The sequence below is a fragment of the Artemia franciscana genome, chromosome 16 (assembly GCF_032884065.1).
Source record: "Artemia franciscana chromosome 16, ASM3288406v1, whole genome shotgun sequence".
Lineage (NCBI taxonomy): Eukaryota > Metazoa > Arthropoda > Branchiopoda > Anostraca > Artemiidae > Artemia > Artemia franciscana.
In genome coordinates this window covers 27,091,872-27,115,134 of record NC_088878.1, presented here as the reverse complement: position 1 = coordinate 27,115,134, position 23,263 = coordinate 27,091,872, and the positions used below count along the sequence as shown (strand labels likewise).

General features: G+C 33.7%; 1 protein-coding gene across 2 annotated transcripts in view; it reads left to right on the top strand.

Moving 5' to 3' along the window:
• Positions 1-22,729, top strand: part of LOC136037298 (transforming growth factor-beta-induced protein ig-h3-like) — a 35,032-nt gene extending 12,303 nt beyond the window's left edge. For both annotated transcript variants that reach the window (XM_065719941.1, XM_065719942.1), the window contains exons 3-7: positions 2,829-2,944; positions 4,529-4,666; positions 10,135-10,339; positions 13,859-14,068; positions 22,466-22,729. In XM_065719941.1, the coding sequence (XP_065576013.1) occupies positions 2,829-2,944; positions 4,529-4,666; positions 10,135-10,339; positions 13,859-14,068; positions 22,466-22,560 (764 nt within the window). In that variant the 3' untranslated portion in view covers positions 22,561-22,729. The remainder of the gene's footprint in view (positions 1-2,828; positions 2,945-4,528; positions 4,667-10,134; positions 10,340-13,858; positions 14,069-22,465) is intronic.
• The last annotated feature ends 534 nt before the right edge of the window (positions 22,730-23,263 follow it).

Genomic DNA, 23,263 nt, shown 5'->3' with positions numbered 1-23,263 from the left:
AAGAATCCTGGGTACGACCCTGCCACCTTCCTAAGCATTTTTTTATTTAATAATATAGTCTTGATCTAAAGGTATTTTTTAGTGTAACCTTTACTTTTTTCAAAGCAAAAGATTTGAACAAGTAGACACTATTACATTTCTACACATTATTAGCCTGTTATATCACATATGTGTGGGTTATTTCAGATCAGAGAAGTGATTAATTGTTATTAGTTTCTAGTTGTCCATTTGGAATTTCCTAGAAGCCTTCTGCTATTGGAACCTTGCTGGCTCTGTTGAAAAAGTTTAACTTTTTTTGTGACTGCAATAAAGTCAACAAAGTCATGTGAGGAAAACGGATGTATTAACTATGAGGACATCTATAATAATTTTATTGACTCCGTGAGATCCGTCCTTTACAGATAGAGATTAATATTCCAAGAATTTAATATGGGCCACAGAATCATATCTGTTTATGGCGTAATTGCAGTTTATTGAGCTCTGAACCACAATAAGAAAATTACGTAGTTTTTGGCTTGTGGCTCAAAAGAAATTTACGTAAGGTAGGTTTATCGGGACAAACATTTCTTCCCCGGATACTTTCTACCGCAAAATGTTTCCGAAGGATATCCAGAAGAAAAGTTTTTCATTAAATAAAATCATATCAAGTTTTCTTTCTCAGAAGATCCACAGTTTTGAAGTCAATACAACAAAATCCGCCTATACGAAATTTGAACCGCGTTTGTTTTTAACCTAATGAAATATAAAAAAAAGCACTAAACAAAATTTTTATTTAGCTTTAGGTTTAAAATATTGAAAAAATAGTTCCTGAAGTTTTAGTTTCTTGGTTTAATATACATTTTTTTGTTTGACTTCGAAACCATGATCGTCCATAATCTCTTCTTGTTAATAATCACTAATTATTATTTATTATTGCTCTTATTTTGGATATGCAACTTTAATCAATTTTGGGGCTACCAGTTAAAAACAATTTCTATTAGAAAATACCTTGTTAGAATTGTAGACAAGCTGCTTTTTACTGTCATGGAAAGCGGTTAGGCTAGGAAAGTTAAACTTTCAGAGGTAGATCTACAGACCAAAATATGTTTCATGAAGGTACATTGAAGTACCTACCTCCATTCCTCCCTCTAGAGGGCACCTTCAAAAACATTTCTTTATAAAATTGGAACTTTCCAAAATAGATCTTCAAGTTCATGAAAAGTGATTTCAGCTTTACGACTCTACACAATCCCAATTTATGAAAATTCAAAGGTTTGCAAATTCATTTCCTAAATTTAGATGAAAACCAGTAATATGGCTTAAAACTCTACTCAAGTAACATGAATTGCATTTTCAAAACTAGAAGTGGAGAAAAAGAAACTAAAAACTAGGGTATAATGTTGTATTGTGTAAATTCCAATAGGTGTAGACCTGTCAAGTAGGCAAATTTCTAAAACATAGAAATCAGAAAAAGATTAACTTAGTAGTTCAGCAGTATCTTACTGGAATGAACCTGGACTCATTCCAAGGAGTTTTATTTCCCTTTTAAAAAACAGGCAAACATGGAAACTCAATTTTTAATGAAAATATTTCCAAATGCCGTCATACAATTTTAGCCCTTAGTATTCGCCAATTTTGAAAAATGAGCGAAAAAAATAAATTATCATGGAACTCTAGAAAGTTTGACTTTCCTGATTATTGTGGCAAAAGACCAACAAATTAATTGGTAGTAAACTGGGTATAAAAGCAATGATTGAATGATTAAAATTATGCAAGAATACAACTCTAACATCTTGCTGTCGGATAGGAACTGGAAAGAAACATACGAGTTCGCTATTAAAATCGGTACTTCTGTCTTAGAGCCACCACACTCAAGATCATGTATCACAAAGACAATAATCGGCTTTCATGGTCTTTATACTCGACAATGCTAGCTTCGGCTTGGTGGGAAACTATATTGTAGCTATATTCTAATTAAATATTTGGTTGGTATTTCAGTTAGATTATGTTAGTTTAGGTTACGTATTTAATATAATGCGGTCTGTACGGCCCCTCCTCCCATAATTCTTAGTTATGGTTTTCATAATTTTGTTGTTAAAGTATTATATTTTCATCATATTTTGTTTTGTTTTATTAGCATTAACCAAACTTCACTTCTCGACAGAACTTGAGTGTGGTGGTTATAAGACGCAAGTATCTTACAATCATTCATAACTAAAACATTTCAAATTTTTAGTTAATTCACTTACAAGAACATCTAAGAAAGATGAATTATCCTATTTTTTTATATTTATCAGTTTATTGTAGCAATCTTCATTCACATATCGCTAGAATCCTCATTTTCTTCTGATTTTAACAATATCACTTTTATTACTTAATTTTCATAATGTAAAATACAAATATTGAATCAGATGAATAAAACAAAGATAAAAGCGTACCTTAAGGATGTTTACCAGGCTACACGCGTAAACAGGAAATAACCTGTGAGAGAATAAAAAGACTGTTTATATTTGAATATTTACAAGCAAAGAGCATAGTCAAATTCACATGATTATTTTCCACTTATTTTTGGTTTATTTCACGATTCAGGATGGCAACGCTGTTCACGGAAACTTAGCGCGAAGCTTTTTGCCTAAATATTCTTGTAACAATTAAAAGAAAATCCTGGTTTTCAGGAATAAATAAGCCTAAGATGGAGCACGGGGACAAAAGACGTTTTCATTTTGATGTCCTTAGTATCCTAATAGAATTATTATTTTAGTTTCAGACACGTTTGAATTTAGATAACGAGATAGAAATATTATTTATTACGATGAAAGGTACTTTTTAATCAACTTTTTCCTTCTTAGGTCCTTTCACAGTGTTTGTACCAACAGATAAGGCATTTGACTTTTTAACTGCCAAATTCGGAGGAAAGGAAGCTTCGCTCGCCCAATTTGAAAAAGATCCAGAAGGTTTGAAATCGGTAAGGGGGATTTTGATTTCTGTCAGACTTTTCTTTTTACTAACTCAGTCAAAATTCTCACTTTAATTAAAAAAAGTGCTCTTCAAGTTCTTTAAAATATTTGGTCTCTGTTGTCTGGAATTGTATTGTAAGCAAAATTTAACCGTTAGGCAATATTAAATTTAATTTAATTTTGTTTAAATTCTATCGAATAAATTATAATTTAAGTTCTATACAATTTAAATTCTAAGAAAAATAGATTTTATCTGGTACGTTCAAAGGAAGTTGCTAGAATTTATTACTGTCAAACATTTAACTAGGAGTGGGATTGAACCCAGGTCATGTACGCAAGATTTCTCTGGGAGGGGGGATGCAGTCTTTTTTATAATTCGGATTAGAAATGCTCAGAAATCCAAAAAAGGTAGAATTTCATTTTAGAAAAAGCTAGAATTTTTTGTCTTGGATGTATATCGGTGTCTACTTATTGCCAAGATGTAAATAGCTATTTCTGATCCTCAAAAAGATAAAGAGGGCTCGGAAGATAGTTGATGTTCAGTCAAGATGCCGCTCATTCACGATCATGACAATCCTCAATCCCTCCTCCTTCTGTCATTGCCAGGATGCCAAAAATTGCACCTGGGACAATGTTATTATTATTATTTTTTTTTACAAGAAAGAATGTATTATTTATATTATCCATAGGCAGTAGCAGATATAATTTAAATAACTATTGACTTTAGCGTATGAACTTGTGTGTATTTGAAATAAGACCGTAACTAAGACCCTTTTTAATCAGTGGTTCATTCCGACGTATAGTTGTTTTTTTTTAACAGAAATCCTTAAAAATTGAAAAGAATACTGTTCGGCTGCAAAGAATTTACGTATCGAATTTTATTTAATAGATAGTAAAGTAAAGTGAAATACGTAACAAAGTAAAGTGAAGCACTTATAGGAATGATATATGTGACTATTTTAGGATTTTTTTAAAATTATTTTCAGAATTGTATAGTGCTTACTTCTCAACAGCCCCAACTGTACACTTTTTTTTCTTTTTGATTAGTGGAGCATCTTATGGTAGACACTGTGTGTGACCATACAAAACAGTAATTTCTCGCTAATTGAAGAACATATCATTCATCTTAATCATAGTGTTCTTTCAACTATTGAAGCATTATATGGTGTGGCCTTAAGTGTGGTCTCATTGAATCTTAGATAAGGCCATAATTTCAAAAGGAATAAAATTATTAATCACAGCGAGTAACACGTATATTTATCTTTTAGCTATTGAAGCACTGAAGCACATGGTGTGCTTCAGTAGCTATTGAAGCACATGGTGTGGCCTTAATTGTGGTCTTATTGAATTTTAGATAAGGCCATAATTTTGGTTTTCAAAAGGAATAAAATTATTAATCACAGCGAGTAGCACGTATATTTATCTTTTAGCTATTGAAGCACTGAAGCACATGGTGTGCTTCAGTAGCTATTGAAGCACATGGTGTGGCCTTAATTGTGGTCTTATTGAATTTTAGATAAGGCCATAATTTTGGTTTTCAAAAGGAATAAAATTATTAATCACAGCGAGTAACACGTATATTTATCTTTTAGCTATTGAAGCACCATATGGTACCAAACTTGATTCCATCGATTGCCCTTTCTGATAACTTCTTGCTGCAGTCTGTTGTTGGAACTCCGTTGAGATTCAAGGTGACACAAGCAGAAGACCATGACTGGAAACCATTGAAGGTAAGTGAAACCATCCGTTTCTGGGCACATTTTCTTGGATATCTTATAGATAAATAATATATTTAAGTCAATAATGCATCTGAAGGTTTCCAAGACCACTTAACCTGTTTCCTGGAAGTTTCATGTGTATTCACGTATTATAGCGACCCCACTCAAGTAAAGTTAGGCTAATCATAATGAAGCATACCAAATTATGATGAAAACATATTACTTTAATAATAAATTATGGAAGCCACAGCAGCGAATAATGGAAAGCAGGTCGCCCAGAACTCATTAAATTAAATACCTAACCAACTCTATATATTAAATATTTAATTAAAATATACCTGTATAGTAGTTTATTTAACTCAAGCTAAGCTAATTATCTCCGAATTCACACAGAGAAATCGGTTTTACAACAGATCAAGAACAACAGTGTGGTCGTCATAATACGTAAACACAGTTTCTTTTACCCAGCTCTACTAATTTTTTCAAAACTTCAAAGAAAATTTGTGCTGAACGACTCTTTACCTACTCAAAGAAAGGTAAAAACCCTATTTTATTTAACAGACAACAAACGAGACTGTGGCCTGTCCTATTTTTTATTTATTTTTTAGTCTCGTTTGATGTTTTTTTTTTTTTATCTTTAATTGTTGTCTGTTGTCATGGCTGGCTAGGTCAGCTTAAGAACATTCACTTAATTTATTTTATTCCGTGCTCCGATCTGACTGATAGTTTCTCATTCTTCTAAATGAAATGAGGGAGTTGATAGTTAAAAAGGTGCAAATACCACCTAGCCAATGGTTATACGCTGCTACACGACTGGAAAAGCTGGTATTTCCGTGTTATCCCGACCACACTCAAGAAGTGAAAGTTACGTTAATCATAATGAAATATACCTAAATATGATGAAAGTATTATACTTTAGTAAAAAAAAAAATGTGGAAACTATTACAGAGAATTTTGGGAAGCAGGCCGCCCAGAACGCATTATATTAAATATCTAATCTAACCAACTGTATATATTAAATATTCAATTAAAATATACCTGTATAGCAGTTTATCTCACTCAGGCTAAGCTAAGAGTGCACACAGAAAAACCAGTTTTAAACAGATAAAACTTCTTAAGTGTAGTCGGGATAACACGTAAGTACTGAAAAGTTAACCCCAGTGTCCTCTAAATACCAGTAAAACCTATGCCAATTACCAAGTGTCCCTGTTGCCCAACCCATAATATTTGCGGTAATTCTAAAGACTACTGAAATTTTGCTGTTTTTAAATTAATTTTATTTTCTTCACATACAAAACCAAAACACATCTTTTACAAAATGCTGCCGCACTAAGAAAAACTTTAAAGTTTTGTAGATGTACAGCAGTAACAAATAAAAATATATATTCCATTACAAATCACAACATAAACATAATCAACTCAAACTTCAAATAAATCTCTCTCATTTAAACAAACAATACAAGATTCACCCCCCCCCCCCCAAACAAAATTATATACAATTAATGTAATTTTAATACCTAATACGTAAATACTGTTTCTTGTGTGCTGATTGTGCTGATTGTACAATTATTATATATTAATTAATATACAATTCAGGTCGATGAAATAAATAATCCTCAAAAACTATGGTCAAGCATTAAATTTTCTCTCTGAGATATAGTTTTAAAATCGAAGCAGAACTTAAAGGTCATCAACTTAAAAGTTAGCGATCTAGAAAAAAAAAACACTTAATGGAACTTTAAAGTGTCGTAAAAATAAAAGAACATTAAATGGTTTTGTTATAAACATTTTCTCTGGGTAGGCTTCAATGATTTCAATTGGAAACTAGAATTAGTTGTAATAAGCTATTGCTTTGACTTAATTTAAAATCTCGTCCATATTTAAGTAAGTTGAACATAAGTAAGGATTAGAAGAGAAAAAACACATTACTCTCTTACATTTCCAAGTAAAAAAAGTGTGCTTTAACCAGGGTTGCCATCCCTAATGATTTATCACTATTAAAGTGATTTTTTACACTGCCTAAACAAAAAAAAAACACAAAATCAGTACACAAATCACCAGGTTATTGAAGAACCCTGGCTTTAACTCTGTTAGTATTTCAAATTATTTGCTAAACGCCTGTCAGAAAGGGAAGGAAAATAGCGCCGCTTTTTTACTCGTTGTAGTACTTACATGTTTTAGCAACATCAAATTTTGAGCTAGTAGAAACTCAAAACGTGATTGGCTCTTTTGTATGAAATTTTAACCCAGTAGAAAGTACAAGCAGTTACATAGCCATAAAATTTTTTATAAGCAAACTTCGAAATCTTTATTATTAGTTCTTACTAAGGGCTGGAAGAGCTTTGAACGGGTAAAGAATTACAAGTCTATTTTACTTTTGATTAAGAGAAGGATCAAAAATTTCGAGAAATGTGTGTCTTTTATGACTTTTTTTGCAAAAAGTAATTCTTTAAAAAAAATCAAGATTCCTCCCCTTGCCTTAAAACGAAAATCATGGTTATGTGCAAAGGTCGGCTTTTTGGGTGTGTCCGCCCTCCTGTTATTTTCAGATTTTCCAGATTTTTTTTTTATCATAATTTAAGATTTCTTGACTTGATATCACCGAAAGAATGTAATTCAATCTTCAATCAAGGATCAAATTACCAAACCACGAACTTTCCGTAAAGACAATACCGCAAGTATTGGACACAAGTTTATCCAACTATTAGTTAACAATGTGTTTATTACAACTACCTTTCACTTTCGCATATTTTGATTGGTAATTATCGTATAGTAATGATATAATATATGAGAAAAATTTTAAGGCCACATTTTTTCGTGATTTTTTATCCATAATAAAGATTTAGTGTGGCCGGCCTTAAGCTGAATACTCACAGAACCTGAAAATTAATAGACAGAATATAACCATCATTTCTTACGTAAATTTATAGTTCGAGCAAACTGTAGTTTTTTGCAAGTCAGTTTTACACTATTAATAAAGATTTAGCGTGCAGTCGTCCTCAAGCTAAGCATCTAACACAACTTACACAACTGCCACTAATAAGTCATTGCAACACTAAACCGCTTTAGGTCAATAGAGCTGCGTACAGTCCTCCTCCACCTCATTCTATTGGAAGCTTCACTTTTTCTCCCTTCTCGTGAAGTTCCAGTTTCCTTTCAATCCTTTCCTATAGCCTATTCTTACCCCATTCAAGGACAACCTGCTTTTTGTTTGGCCCCAAACGAAGGACCAAGAATAACAGACTTCTGCGACCAATCATCCTTCATCCGCTAAACGTGGCCTATCTTCCTAGGCCCAGAGAGTGGGAAAATTAATACCTAGAATATAACCGTCATTTCTTGTGCAAGTTTATAATTTAAGCTGAAACTTCGTTTCATTTAAGTGAGTGTTTTAGCCAATAGTTTTGGACATAAATCGTCTCTGTCGTCCTTAAAAGCAGTGTTCACACTTCTGCTATAGTGAGCCAAATTATAAATTGGTTCCACCCATCAGAATTAGCGTATAACTTAAAAGGAAGGCAATAAAAGTTTAATTTTTCCCATGTGGGATAGGGGAATTTCAATTGGAGAATTTAAATAGCCTTCTAAAAAATGTTCAGTATTGTTTAACTCCTGACAATTTTTAATTTGGTTCGTTGCCAAAAAAAAATTCGATGCTATTCTCTAAGAGAGGTTCAGCAGGGCAATATAGATGAGGAGGATCAAAATGTACTGGAACATACGTTGTACTGCTAATCTTCCTTTTGAGAACTGCTTGGCAAAGTGTTTTTGTCAATTTTTTTTAGAAGGGTGCGAATTTCATATGTGACCTCTTGGCGTGCCAGCGACAAAATAAAGATTTAGTGCGCCGTTGGCCAACAGAGGGGAAAACATAATGGATAGCATGTTGCCTTTATTCCTTGCGCAAATTTTTGAGTTAAAACTGTATTTTTTGCGAATCATATTTTTAGTAATTATATAACGGTCAGTCTTACAATAAAAGAAATTAAAAACGAGTAAAACCACAGAAAAACAGTGAATTTACTTAAAAAATACTGTGGGTCAAAAACTTTGCATTCTTCTTACTGGCTTAATATTAATCACAAAAGAATCAATCAAGATATACCTGTGACCAAGACTTACCTTCAGGATTTAGAATCAAGAGAACCCACCTTTTAAAACGATGGAATTATTTATTTTGGTAGAAATAGCATTTTCTATTCTGTCTAAATTTATTGTTCAGTATTGTTTAATCCGGTTTTAAAATCAGGGACTATTTATTTCTCCATAAATAGGGAATAGTGAGATTATCTTGCAAAGTGTGTCACAAAAACAAACCAAAAGATTCAAGGCACGACGGGTTACAGCAGGGGAAATCGGACCCCTCCTACTGATATCTAAGCCGGTTTGACCATCTCTAAATTTCTGTCCAATTTATTGTTCATTATTATTTATTGATTATAATTCATTGTTCATTATTATTTAATCCAGTTTTGAAAAGCCGGGACTATTAATCTTTCCAAAAACAAGGGATAGTGAGACTAGCTTGCAAAGTATTTCATAAAAATAAACCAAAGAATCAAGGCACACTTTTTAACACGGAGGTATAGGAAAACAAAAGACGGGGTACAGGGGAAATAAGCCCCTCTTACAGATATATAAGTAGATTTGACACCTCTCTAAATTTCTGTCCTTCTCGTATAAAACTAACCAAAATACATGCAAACAAATTATCAAAAACAGAAATCTTGATAATCAATATTACCTGTGAGCCCCCCCCTCCTCTTGAACAAAATCCTTGATACAAGCCTGGCGGTGGATATTTTTTTATTAAAAGCAAGTAAATTGAGTCTGTATAAATTCCTAATGATGTGTCGCTCAAAGCCATTAAATTTGCCACAGAGGTGTAGTTATACATTATCATAAAGACAGAAGTATTTTTACAATTCTGGACAACTAGTGCTCTACTGAAAACTGACCTTATTTGAGTTTTTTAGAGAATTTAATTGTATGCTAAAAGTTATAGAAAGACTATTGAGAGCCTTATGAAATACTATTGTGAGTCTTTTATATTTCAGCTCCTGTTTTTATGTTGTTTTTTTTTTCAGTTAAGTGCTAGCTTTTCAAAAATCTACAAATATAGGGAAATATCATGCACAAGTTTATTTGAACTAGTTTTGAAGATGTATTTGGCATAAAATACGAAGCACATTTTTTTTTACTTGTTTTAAGTTTTAACTTTGCATTATACTTACATCAGAAAAATCTCTTTTAAAATTCTTGTAAAGACACTGATTTAAACATTACTTAATTGTAATTATTGTTTAATTGCATGGTAACATTTTATATTATTATATTGTATATGTAATAATATATGTAGTATATGTAACAATATATTATAGTAATTATATTATTCTATAATTTAAAATTAAACATAATGGTATAATTTATTTTAATTAAACTAATTAATTATATTTATTTAATCATGCTGATTAACTTAGGTCGTTACTGTGAACGGTGCCAGGATCTTGAAGACAGACATAAAAGCCACCAATGGTATTGTGCATATTATTGATCGAGTAATGTTCCCCATCCCCCAAGCTGATGTGTACTCAACATTGAAGGCTGACGAGAAGAAACGATTCACGCTGCTGACCTCTGCAATTGAAAAAGCTGGACTTGTCCCTGTGCTTAGCGACGTTAGAGGTAATTTTAAATAATGCTAAACTTTTGTTTAACGAACATGGATATGTACGCGACGGGGAGGCCTTCGGTTCTGATCTTCAATTATTTTCCCCCATTGTTCCTATATTTTTTTACAATTCGTATATTTTTTTGTAGTTTAATCCCATCTCTGATAAGATACGCCCCTTAAGAAGTAGGGTCCTGTCTATATTCACGGCGGTCATACCTATAATATGACGTTTATACTAGCCCCTCGTCCTTTTATTTTCTCACTATTTTATTGGTGTTTTCGCTATAACCTGTCGTGTTTTTTAGATCTAGATCTCTACGTCCAAATATCTCAACATTTATATTCAAGTTTTTATTTTTTCTGTGATAATTCGATCAAATCCGCACTTGATTTCCTTAAATGCCTTCTTAAATAAAGTGAAAAACAAGTGTTTTTCCACTGAAAGTAAGGAGCAACCTTAAAACTTAAAACAGACAAAGACTATTCCGTGTGTGAAGAGGGTTGTCCCCTCCTTATTACCTCGCTCTCTACGCTAAAGTTTGACTTTTTGTTCCATTTCCTTAAGAGTGACTCCTGAAACACAAAGGCCGTTTAATTAGAATAAAAAGCTTTTTTTAAATTTAAGAAAACTTTAACGTGAAGAAGGGGGCAATCCCCCTCATACCTGGAATGATGTAGGTTCGTTTTAATTTTTAATGCTGCTCCTTATTTCCAGATGAAAAAAAAATATTTTTTTTTATATAAGAAGGTGTTTTAAGGGCTTCATGTAGTAGTTGCCTTTGAAAGTATTTATTTATTACTCAGTGTCCAAATACCTTGTCAAACCGTTGATCAATGAATAAATTTTTTGCATAAAAGGGATACCCTTTTTCTAGGGTTGTTTAACTCCTTTTTCCAAAATCAGGCAAATTTTCCTGCCCTAAAAATTTTTCATGAGCAAATTTAGAATCAACATGAAAAGTAAATTCTGATGAGGCATATATTGTAATCAAAATCTGTTTTCTAAAGTTTTGGTTTCTTTCGAAAAATAGAGCCGTTTAAAGAAGGACTGGGGCAGCTACCCTGGGTGCCAGGGCTGCAGAAGGACAGGGACGGTTACCCTCTTTGATCGAAACTTTCTCTTTGATTTGGTTTTTGCTTATATTTGAGTTAGGACGAGGGGGCTGAGATAGAGCCGTTTAAAGAAGGACTGGGGCAGCTACCCTGGGTGCCAGGGCTGCAGAAGGACAGGGACGGTTACCCACTTTGATCAAAATTTTTTCTTTGATTTGGTTTTTGCTTATATTTGAGTTGGGACGAGGGGGCGGTGTAAATAATTTTGCCCCAGACCCCCTACCATTGGAACGGCTCTATTGAAAAGGGCATCTCGTTACTGATAATATCTTACTATGGATAGTTTGATCCAGCACTCTCTCCACTATGAGGAATGTTTCAATGTGACGGATTCAATACATTGACACTAACATCCCTAAAATTTAACAATGGATTAAATTGATTAGGCAACTGAACTACTCAATTATTTTTTTTTAAACAGTGCGCTTAGTTCTTGATAATTTTAATTAATTTGACTTTGGTTACGAAAAGTGTTGCTATTATATTATCCGTGTTTAAATGTTTACTACATTTTAATGTTTGCTATTAAATTGTGCATTCCTACTTTATTTTTTATTGATTACTGTATATAATTTAGCAGATAATTGGATGTGACTCAAAAACCTGTTAGTAATTTTTTTCTTTACTTTTAAATAATTCTTTTTAAGGTCAATGTTAAGCAAATATAAGAGGCAATGATTATGGTATTTTGCTATTTCTTCGGGCTATTCATGTAAATTTATTACTTCCGACGAATAATTATATTGCCGCGAGAATACTACAAATTTAGTAATTATACAATTTTGTCCTCTCAGCAGATGCGTAGCCTATGTGTTGCGAAAATATTTAGACAAACTGCTACGTCGCGTTTTCATACACGACTTGAAAAAAAATACAGAGAAGGCAATTAAGGCTGTACCCAGTTGGGAGGGGTAGGCCTAACACCCATTCTCTGAAATATAAAAATACATAAAACATGCTCTTTCATATAAACTATCAAGAACAGGGGCGGGTCCAGGGAGTGATTTTTAGGAAATGTGTCCCCCAAAAAGTAAAAAATTGCAATAATTACGGCGTTTCAGGGGTGGGGGGTTAAAATGCCACTGGCAGAGCCAAATTTTATTCCAAGCATTTATTCTGTACCTGGCCTTCACCATGTGCATCAAAATAAAATATTTTGTGCCCCATGGATTGGCTTTAGGTCTATCCATACCTGAAACCCCCGTTATCCAAGATTTTTTGTTTTTAAACTTTTGGTTGTTTCAAAATTGTAAGGTTTTTCAGGCAGTCCCACATTTTGTCAGTGTTGCCACCGCCAGTGTTGAATCATGTAAATACATAAGCAAAGCTAATTTGACAACGCTGTTGTTCGTAAGAACTAACCATTAACAATAAATGGATTTCCAAAGACAGCTACATCTTCAAACGATAGCTATACTTTCTTAAGCTGTTTGATGCCATATATTTTTAGGCTATTTTTTTCTTCTTTTTTTTTACCAAATTCCTTGTTTTTAAATTTGCCAGCTGCTACTACAAAAAGCTGTATATGGAGGTCTTTTTCATTAAAAACCGAACTCCCCTTGTTTTCCAATTTTTGAAATATATATGAAAATGACTTTCATAGTTTACCCCTTATCCCCCAAAATAACCTGATACCCCATTCCGGGTAGCAATTAAGTAGTGGTCCTAAAACCAACTGTAAGTTGGGAAACATATCCCTAAACGGAGACAAGACTTAATATTTACCATATGAAACTAAACAGACAGCAAATGGCAGTTTTTGTCTGTCAGTAATGTAAATGGTTAAAAATGCTAAATGACAAGTGGAAGGTCATCTGGGCCCCTCATTTAGAGGATCTGACATTAATGGACAAGTATTTGGAATTGGGGGAGAGGATTAGAATAGTTAATTTTTTTACAGATTCATAGGGAAGGAGAATAGAATCTATTTAGAATTGTAACTTTGTAGCTTGAAAATTGGCATTTATGTAATTGACGAAGCAAGGGGGGTCAATTCTCAAAAATGTTTGGGGAGGTGAATTTATGCATCAAAATCTAGATGGAATCAATTTTTTTTTACTTCAATTTTTTAACGAAAATACCAAATTTAGTATTTTTCGATGAAAACCAAAAAAATGTATTTTTCAAAATGTCAAAAATACCCAGTGACATAATTGTATGAACGTGAGTGAAAACTGCAAAAAAAGTAAACTATACCCACACCAGGGAGCAGTGCCCTTTTGCCACCACTTCTTGCATCTGTCGCTGGTGCAATATTTGTACCACTGCTGATGGAAGTGTCTGCAAAAATTATTTCCAATGGCAATTGAGTTTTGCAAGCAATAGAAATAGTGTGCTATAATAAACTTGCTGCCGCTCAAATTTGCGGCAGTTAGTGTTTTAAATTTAAGCGACTATTGATCCACTTATTTTTTCAGCTGGTCCCTTCACAATTTTCGCACCAACTGACAATGCTTTCAGAATGGTGAATAAAATACAATTGAACAAGATTCTTGGTAACCCAACTGCTTTGAAACAGCTACTTTTGAAGCATGTTGTCCAAGATGCCATATACACAGCTGGGCTTCAAGCCTTCCAGAGCCCAGTTTCACTTGCCAATGTACCTTTACACGTCTTCCATAAAAGAGGTAAGTCATTTTCTTACCGCAAGGATATAGCCCAAGGAGGGTTGCGCGATTCTTGTGTCAAAAGTAGGAATTTCTGAGCTAGTTTCTTAGAGTTAACGAAGCAGAGTTAAGATTGGTCATCAGCAAGGCTTTATCCATGGGGAGGGGGGTGGTCCCAAGTTTGACCAGTCCCCCCAATTTTGATTGCTTGCTACCTCTTATCAGTTTATCAAGTGTTTTTAATATTACCCTCCCCCTCCCAAAAACTTTCTGTGTACATGTCTAGGCAAAATATTTTTATACAAAGTCAACAACATGTTTCATGAGTTGGTAACTGATAAATTTCCTTATCTTGCGTTATAGCAAATGGCAAAGTGAAATCACTATTATCCTATCAATAGGTTAAGTCAATTCATGATATGAGGAGGGGGGTGAAATTTATTTTTCGAAATCTAAAGGGTGGGCATATTTGAGGTTTTTTCAATTTTTCAATGAAAAGACCGAAAAAGGGGCATTATTCAATGAAAATCCCCCAGCGGATTGAGGGCAAAAAATCCTAGGGGGGGGTGACGCTACTGCTGTTAATGAAGAAAGGGTTTTTACCGTTTCAAAAACTGTTCCAGTCAAAAACTGTACTACGATATATCCACTTTTCCTATTTTATGGTATGGTTGCTACTTCTTTGGATTTGTCCTAAAATATCAAAATTTCAGCCGGAGGCCTTGGCTTAGGATCTTGGTAGAATTTATATAATTAAAATTCCCATATCAAAAAGTATATCAAGTGATGTATATGTATTATTATTATCTAAAATCTTCTGAACTCTTGAGATTTCTCGCAAGGGATATAGGGGCATTGCTAAATTCCTATTGGCAGCATTATTTTGTGGTGCTATTGAACTGGATTATTTGGGTTGATTTCTTAGTTGGTTAGCAGGACTAAACTAGAAGACAAGGGCTAAAAGGATAGTGTTATAGATTATTCAAACTAATGGATCAACTTAACATAATTTTTTAAAATTGAGGGGATCCATAAACTGCAGGCCAAGGCTCAGGCCTCAAAGGCCCATCGCCTTCATCCTCCCCCTGAAAAATTCAGTCATTGGTCATTGGTGGCTTGGGGAAAAAATGATAAATCCCCCTGACCATGTAATTTGCCAACTGTCGGACTGTCAGATTTTTTTTTAGTTGATTTGCCTAATTTTGCGATAAATTAAATCCACTCTGGTCATTACACCAATGACTATGATAAGACTGGGGTATTAAGCTTGAAAAACGTGATCTTGGAAATCTAGAGCTGGTCCTAGCAGGGGGATCTTTTTTTTTTGGGGGGGGGGGGGGCAAGGAGTGGTAGTGGCCCTCCCGCAAAAATTTGAAGAAAAAACTATTATATAGCCTATGCCACTTGACTATCCAAATATGGACCCCTCTTGCCCCCTAATAAAAATGCTGGAGTTACATCCCTGGGCCCTAGCATTATGTATAGGAACAATTAATTGACCCTAACTTTTCAGCCGAATATATGGGAGCTGCTTGGTCTCTTATCATGGGATTTCAAATGGCTAAACAGCAGTAGCAGTTCTAGGTCTCCTGTTCTGGAGGGGGGGCAAGGTATACCACAGAAGTATGAAATATAAATAAATGTAATTTAATGTCAGATGTCAGGAAAACCGAGGGGCAGCTGTCCCCTCCCCCTTATCCAGGCATAGAACCGTCACTGCTAAGTAGGTTTTTCACCTTAGTTTACATAATATCCATAAGAATTTAAACATCTTTCTGATTGGTGGATTATTTTGAATTAGCAACCATACAACATTTTACATTCTTACATTAAGTAAGGTAATATTTGAAACTTGTGAAAAAAAGTTGGCAGGCGTGTCTCCTCGCCAACTGAAACACGTTTCGCAATCTCTTTGCTATCAAATTCTTTAAATACTTGCTCTTCTAGTTATTCTTGTCCAATAATATAAATCCTAAAACCGTCATAAATAATAGTACCCTTTGCTGTTGTTTGGGTTTGTTTTGGCAGAGTTTTAGAAGGTCAAGGCTGCAATAAAAGTTGATCCAAAGTGTGTATTACTGTTTCAAGTAACAGTTAGGTATACAGTATATTTATTAATTTCGCGAATTGCTCACCTTGATTTTAGTAAAGAAGTAGGGCTTAAGGCCGTGATTAAGTGAACTGATGGAACCCGAAAATTCCATGTTAAAATCGAAAATTTATATTTAAAAAGTACTCAAAAGTATTTATTTGCGGAAAGATACCGCTTTTAATATCAGGCTGTAGCTTCTTGAAGATGCTACAAAATGTTTGCTAGGATTTTGCTCTACTTCCTCTAATTGCTTAGAAATCTTAGAATGTCTCGCTCTTTTTCGTAATTGTACTCTATGAAGGATATTGCTTTTAGAACAAAATCGGTACTATCATGAGCAGAAGACAATAATACTGTAAGATGATTACAACCATTTTTCGATTTATTTTCCTGTTTTCGAACAGTCCCATATAATTTTTTCAGCTACCTGAAAATTTTATAAGTCGGTTGCCAGAAAGAATCTTTCAGATCGCTGATAACACCCCTAGAGACCAGATTGACAAGCTGGTTTAATTAACCTGCTATTTCCGCCAATAAATAAGTGCTATTTGAAGGGTTTTTGACAATCGACGGTCTCTAGAGAATTGAGAGACAGAAGGTTACCCTAACTTTGATTTTGAACCTCGATGTTTTCTATTTCACTTAATCACGGCCTTAAGCCAATTAAACCCCGTTCTCACCTTAGCTTAATACCCACTCACAATGAGAATTTGGTAATATCGAGATTTAGCTTCTGCTGATTTGAACCAATGAGAATTTCTCAGGAATTTTCAGCCAATCAGAATATCCTATGTAAAATCTTATTAGTTCAAATTAGCAATAGCTAATTCTTGATACTAGTGAAATAAGTATCGTTGCCCTCCAATCTTTTTGGTATAGTAATTCTTATTCTATTGTATTGTATTTATTCTATTGTATTATTCTATTGTATAGTAATTCTTATTATATAGTATTGGTATAGGCATTCTTAGTAATTTCAACTATTTATTCTACGGCCTTTGTGATTCAGGGGTCATTCTTAAGGAATTGGGACAAAATTTAAGCTTTAGTTTAAAGAGCGAGGTATTAACGAGGGGGCAAACCCCCTATCTACGTAATAAAAATATACAAATATAAAAGTTCGTTATGTAAGTTAATTCGTAAGTAACGTATATTTTTTACTAATAAAAAAGTTTGTAAAAAATTAAAAGTTATATTTGCCTTTTTAAGTAACCAAAAGACTGGAGGGCAACTATACTCCAAAAGATTGGCTACTCGTTGTGAATGAGCCTTCTTCATTAAATCACAATGAACTTCTTAAAGACGTCAAAACGGTTCTGCTGTTCTTTCTTTAGAGGTCATGAAAATAAAGAGGTGTTGAAAAAGGAGCGAGAAGCCGAAAATATACCGTAATAGCAATAATGTTAATAAACAATTGTGTTTAAAAGATAGGAACCAATGCCTAAAAATATAATACTGAAAAGTGAAGAGATAGAAAAAACAATATCATTTCAATGACGTAAGGTTTATAAAAAAAAAACTGTTTCAATTGACACAAGATTGTCGTTTGCCTAGCCTTGAAAATCGCATAAATGATAAAACTTATTGACACTAGATATTTTAGTCGTATCACGAACATCAGAAATATTTCTCTGTTGCTGAACTCCCCTACAGTTTTCCAAATCGGTTGTGTCACCTCCTCACAGAACTACAAACCAGGCTGTACTTCTGTCTTAATATAGGTCACAATACTGACGAATGCCGTTCTTGCTGATGGTACTTAGCTTCAGACGCTCCGGCAGTTACGTATCTTCTGTAGGTGAAGGGAGGGGGCATACATCATGTTAGTTCGATCCCCCTAAAATTGCGTAAATTTAACAATTTCATGCATAATTTTATACGTTTTCAACCCATTTTATCTATTTTGAACGTTTTCTGACTTTCTCCCTTTTGAACTCCCCCCCCCACTCGTAAAGTAAAACTATTGTCCATGTGCTTGCGTAGTATACAATGATATCCGTAAAGTAATATAATCCTAACCTAAAATAAGCATATATAACAAGAATAACAGATAATATAGTTACGGAGGATTAAAGGAACTTTTTTAAGATGAAAAAAGGGTTTTACTAAAATAGTTAAACAAATTGAAAACAAAACTGAAGTTTATAAACATGTATGGGTAAACATTACTCTTTACCAAACCCTACAAATACGCTCACTACCAGCCATCCTTACTCCCCCTCCGCCCACCAAAAAAAATGATAAAAATAAAATGACTTGAAATTTAATATGCCCCTAGGGACACCTCAGAATTTTTAATGCTGGCCAAGCCTCTTAGATTTTTTAAACGCAAAAAATACTACCTTAAGGATGGTCTAAATGACGGGATTAGAACATTTTCAGCCTAACAAAAAAAAATGGTATATGATTTAAAAAATCATGAAATTGCACTAATTTACGAAAATACAGGGGGGGGGATTTTTTCCACTTTAATAATAAAAAAACAGCTAAGGAGAAAAGGCAACTTCATTTTTTACTAAAGATACCAAAAATTATTTTGTAAAATATAAGGGGGAGGGCAAAACAGGAGGGGGAGTTTCCAATTAGCACCCCTGTATAGAGCTAACTCTTTCAAAATATTTAGAAATTTGATAAACAAATTAAGAAATAGATAATGGTGATTTTAAGATGCCATGAGCAAGGACAGGACATTAAACACCATTGGTGGACAGATTTTAATAAAATACACTCGACAATTAATCTGTCACCCTTATGTCAAGCACATTATAAAGAGCAGCTTCGTGTCAGGGCTTTTATTCAAGGCTCTGCTAAATCATGCTGAAGTTGGAAGCTTTTTTCTTTTTCCTCTTCATTGTATGATTCAGTTTTTTCCACCTATTATGAGTGGTTAGGCAGGTCCGTTAATACTATCACACCTGTCTTCTACAATGTCAAGGTTAAGAGTACCTGACACCAGTGACCGAAAAACGGACTGGTTTTATGACAGATTAACGAAAAAAAAACCGGAATTGATACGTTTTTTCGTCCTTGGTATTAGTGACGGTTACTGACCTTTCGTTTCCTTTTTGTTGATTTTTTTCGTATTTCATCAATTAAGTTACGGGAAGAAAAATATACTTTAGAAATAAAATTAAAAGAAGAAAAGTTATTTATGGGCATACTAATTAAACCGGGTGACGATAAAGGTGTGTTTTACTTCAGCTTGAGATTCGAATTCGATGAGATTTAAATGTTTTAAGAAAAATTAGAAAGGCATTTGGTTCAATAATACGGCTACGTGGTGGGCTACCCGTTAACGTAAAATTTTAGGTTCTCTTTATAACGCAGTGGCGAAGGCCGTATCCAGGTGGGAGGGTTAACGGGTTTGAATCCCCCCCCCAAATGTCTAACCTGTAAAAAAGTAGCAAAATGCTTGTAAACAAATTTTGATGCTTTTTGTAAAAACGTTTTTTGGACCTCCCCCTAAGAAATGTCCCCCCCCCCCGAAAAATGCCTGTATGCTCTTTGTCCTTCCATTTGAAAACCTTCTGTATGCTCTTTGTCCTTCCCTTTCTTTTTTGAGACTTTAAAATCTTTGATTTTTCTTCAATTCATGCTTTCTATTTTAAATATTGTAAATTTTTATCTGGTTTTCCAGTTAGTTTCAGTGACACAGAATTAGTCTTGAGATTTAAAATTAAAGAGCCGCTATAGTTAGCTATTATTAAGATAGATAATTTTTATCGTAGGTCTGAAAATATTTTCTCTAGAATATTCTCTCTATTCTCTCTTTTTATTTTTTTCCAGAATTTAAGTAATGTTATGTACTTTAATTTTCTTGACGGATTTCGCTCATTTATTTTTCTAAGCCTTTGTTAGTCGTTTTTTGTTTCATTTGTGGTAGTATTTTTGTAATTTCATCTATGTATTGCATATGCTCCTCAATTTTGGGAAAAACAAATATATAGAATAGGTATATAGAATAGTTTGGCGTTTTTATACACCAACCTTTTTATGATCTTTTTATGCTTAACTCCTATAGGCGTTCTCTAGCTTTACCTGTTTATATAATCCCATGTATTCCAATACCTTCCACATGAAAATTTTTGCCACCCATCTACTGGGTTTGAATCCCCTTCCTGAAATTTCTATCTGACTCGTAAAACATGACAAAAATGCATATAAACAAATTTTTGACTCGCAAACAAACAATTCTTTTCAAGTTTGTTTTTGTAACCCCAAGTGAAGAAAATCCTGGATATGCCACCTCTAACGGACATTAATGATGGTGATTTTCATTTATAAATCGACCAGTTCAGAGATGAAGCTAAGTCATGCAATTATGCAATTTAACAATGCCATTATGCAATCTTAGCATTACCACGTCTAAAAACAATGCTAACTTTTATCAGTTATCATATTCCATGCGCTAATTGATAATAGCACGCTGCAGTAGCACGCATATCTTGTTATGTATGTTCTCCAAAAAAAAGAATATATATATATATATATATATATATATATATATATATATATATATATATATATATATATATATATATATATATATATATATATATATATATATATATATATATATATATATATATATATATAAGCTATTTCCACACTTCAAACTGAAGATCGACATTAAAACCAGCAAAAATACCAAAAGGGGAGGGATAATACTTACCCTTCAACCCTCTACTCGTAACGTTCAAGTGGGTGCTGATTTTATCTGAAGGTGATATATTTTTGACGAATTCGCTTTAAGACGAGAATGTTTCCACTCTAATTAAAATTAATTAGACATCAAGTGTCGTACCTAGGAGAGGGCAAGGAGGATGGATGACTCCGGACACAGTCTCTAAGGGGGCACCAAACTCAGGTTTTCTTTTAATCTGAAAATACAATATTTTGTTGAATTATATATGGTAGTGATGGTGGGGGGGCACATTACTCCTGGGCGTCGGAAATCCTAGCTACGCCTCTATAGACATCTTGATCATCGATCTTGATCATGGTAACACCATTTCTAAAGAGATTGTTTAGGTTAACTTTCTATATTTTTAGCTTGTATACCGCAATATTTTATCATCGTTCAGCCCTCTTTGGCTCAGTTTTGATAGTTTTGTTGACGTAACTTAACAGCTATTATCATTTTTTTTGGAAACAACATTTTTATTCGATGGTCTCAAACAAAGCAGGTTCGGTTAATTCAGCTGGCGTTTATCCTCCAGGAAACCCCCCCGGAAAATCTCCCTCCCCCGGAAAATACCACCCGCGGGACATAATCCCCCGCAGAAAATACCCCCGGTAAGTTCCACCCGCAGAAAATTAGGTTTTTTTTTCGCTGAGAGGTGCCAAGGAAATGGAATTTACTAGCAAAACTAGCAAAAATTAAAAGGAGTATTGTTGAAAATTTACGCGGGAGGACGGTATTTTGCAGGAGAAGGGGGTATTTTTCGGAGGGGAAACGCCTAGAGCCCCTATTTGGCTCCTATAATATTTAGAAATTTCTATTTCTGTGCAAAAACGTTCTCCCTTTTCTGACTCACAAAAATCGCGGAAAATTTTGGAATTTGCGAAAAATTAGAAATTTTAATATTAAAACCGTCTTCGGCTTATCTTGGACGCCTTAGTCAATACCTTAGTCAAAACGCCTAGTCAAAACCGCTTATCAAAAAACCAAAAACAACATTTTTCGAATGTTCGGATTCTCTTCAAATATCTTCGGGTTAATCAACGGTATTCTAAATTCCCATAGCAGAGTTATTCTGTTGGAATATATTTTATCGAAATTTGAGTTTTTTTTACAGTGTAAATTATTAAGCAGAAATCGGTATTTTTGACAAATCGTGTTTCAAATTTAATACCTTTGGTCTCAGGAGTGACATATAAGTAAAGAGAAAAATTAATAGGAAGTAGCAGCGACTCCCAGCAATTTATGGGGGGGGGGCAACAAGTATTTTTCAAAATCTAGGAGGAATGGCAATTTTTTGATTTTTTAATAGAAATGCCAAAAAATAACAATTTGTCGTTTTGAGGGGGCAAAATTCTTGGGGCTGATCACCCTCTAAAATCTCCCCTACCATTTGCCACCACTGATATTAGATAGATTCAAATCTGAAAAGAGAGAATAAAAATGCCTGTACTTCTGTATTAAAAAATGTGCTTTGTTCCATTTGTGTTGTTTTTTTGTGACGCAGTTTTGTAAGCCTATTCTGTTATTACTTATTTCTGAAGAGAACAGATAGTTTTTGTAATTCTTTTGATTAATAAGTTCTATTTAAATTTAATTTTTTGCCAGTAGGTTTTCAGACTTGCTAATGTACACTTTTTTTCAGGAGCCACAAAAGTTAACGGTGCAAATGTTGTTGAAGGAGACATACCTGCAGTTAATGGTGTTGTTCATATTATTGACTCAGTTTTAGGCCTTTAAGTCTAGCTGGTCATTGTACATATGTTAAATTATTTTTATACAATAACATATTTTTGATACTGTAAACTCACAAAGTTCGATTTTTCATGAATGTGAAATCAAATTTATTGCAAGTGTACGATTATTACCTTTACTTGTTGTCTTGTTAATACAAAAATTAATTGTTTGATTGTTTTGTATTGATAGTTGATCCAGATATTTTGATAGTCCTTTTAGTGTCTTTCTCTCATTTTTCTTTTTTCCTTCTTTTTTTTAGTAAGATCTATGGCACTATTTATTGAAGAAATAGGGACTTGCCGCGCGTTTTCTTCAAAGTTCTGTTGTTTCTATATTCCTTTTAGAAAAACACTCAGCAACACCAATTGGTAGGGGGTAATATACCCCTAGATTTTGAGAAAATTCCTTGTTTTTTATCTCAATAAAAAGAAAAGTCCTTGTCCTTCCGCACTTCTTTTTGCTAACTGACACCACTAAGCACACTCTATGTCGCTGCCAAAATCACCCCCAACTCCTATTATTAAAAAAATACAATGAAAGAGGTAGGAAGCAGGTACATCAATAGGGGGAAGGTGAATTGCCTCTCCTTCTTGTTTATTTGCCCACCTAGACACTGAAGAAGGCCTTTTTCGGGATTTTCATAGAAAAAGTCGAAAAAATTCCCCCTCCCCCTATATTAAACAAATTGTTTTTATATTTTCATTGA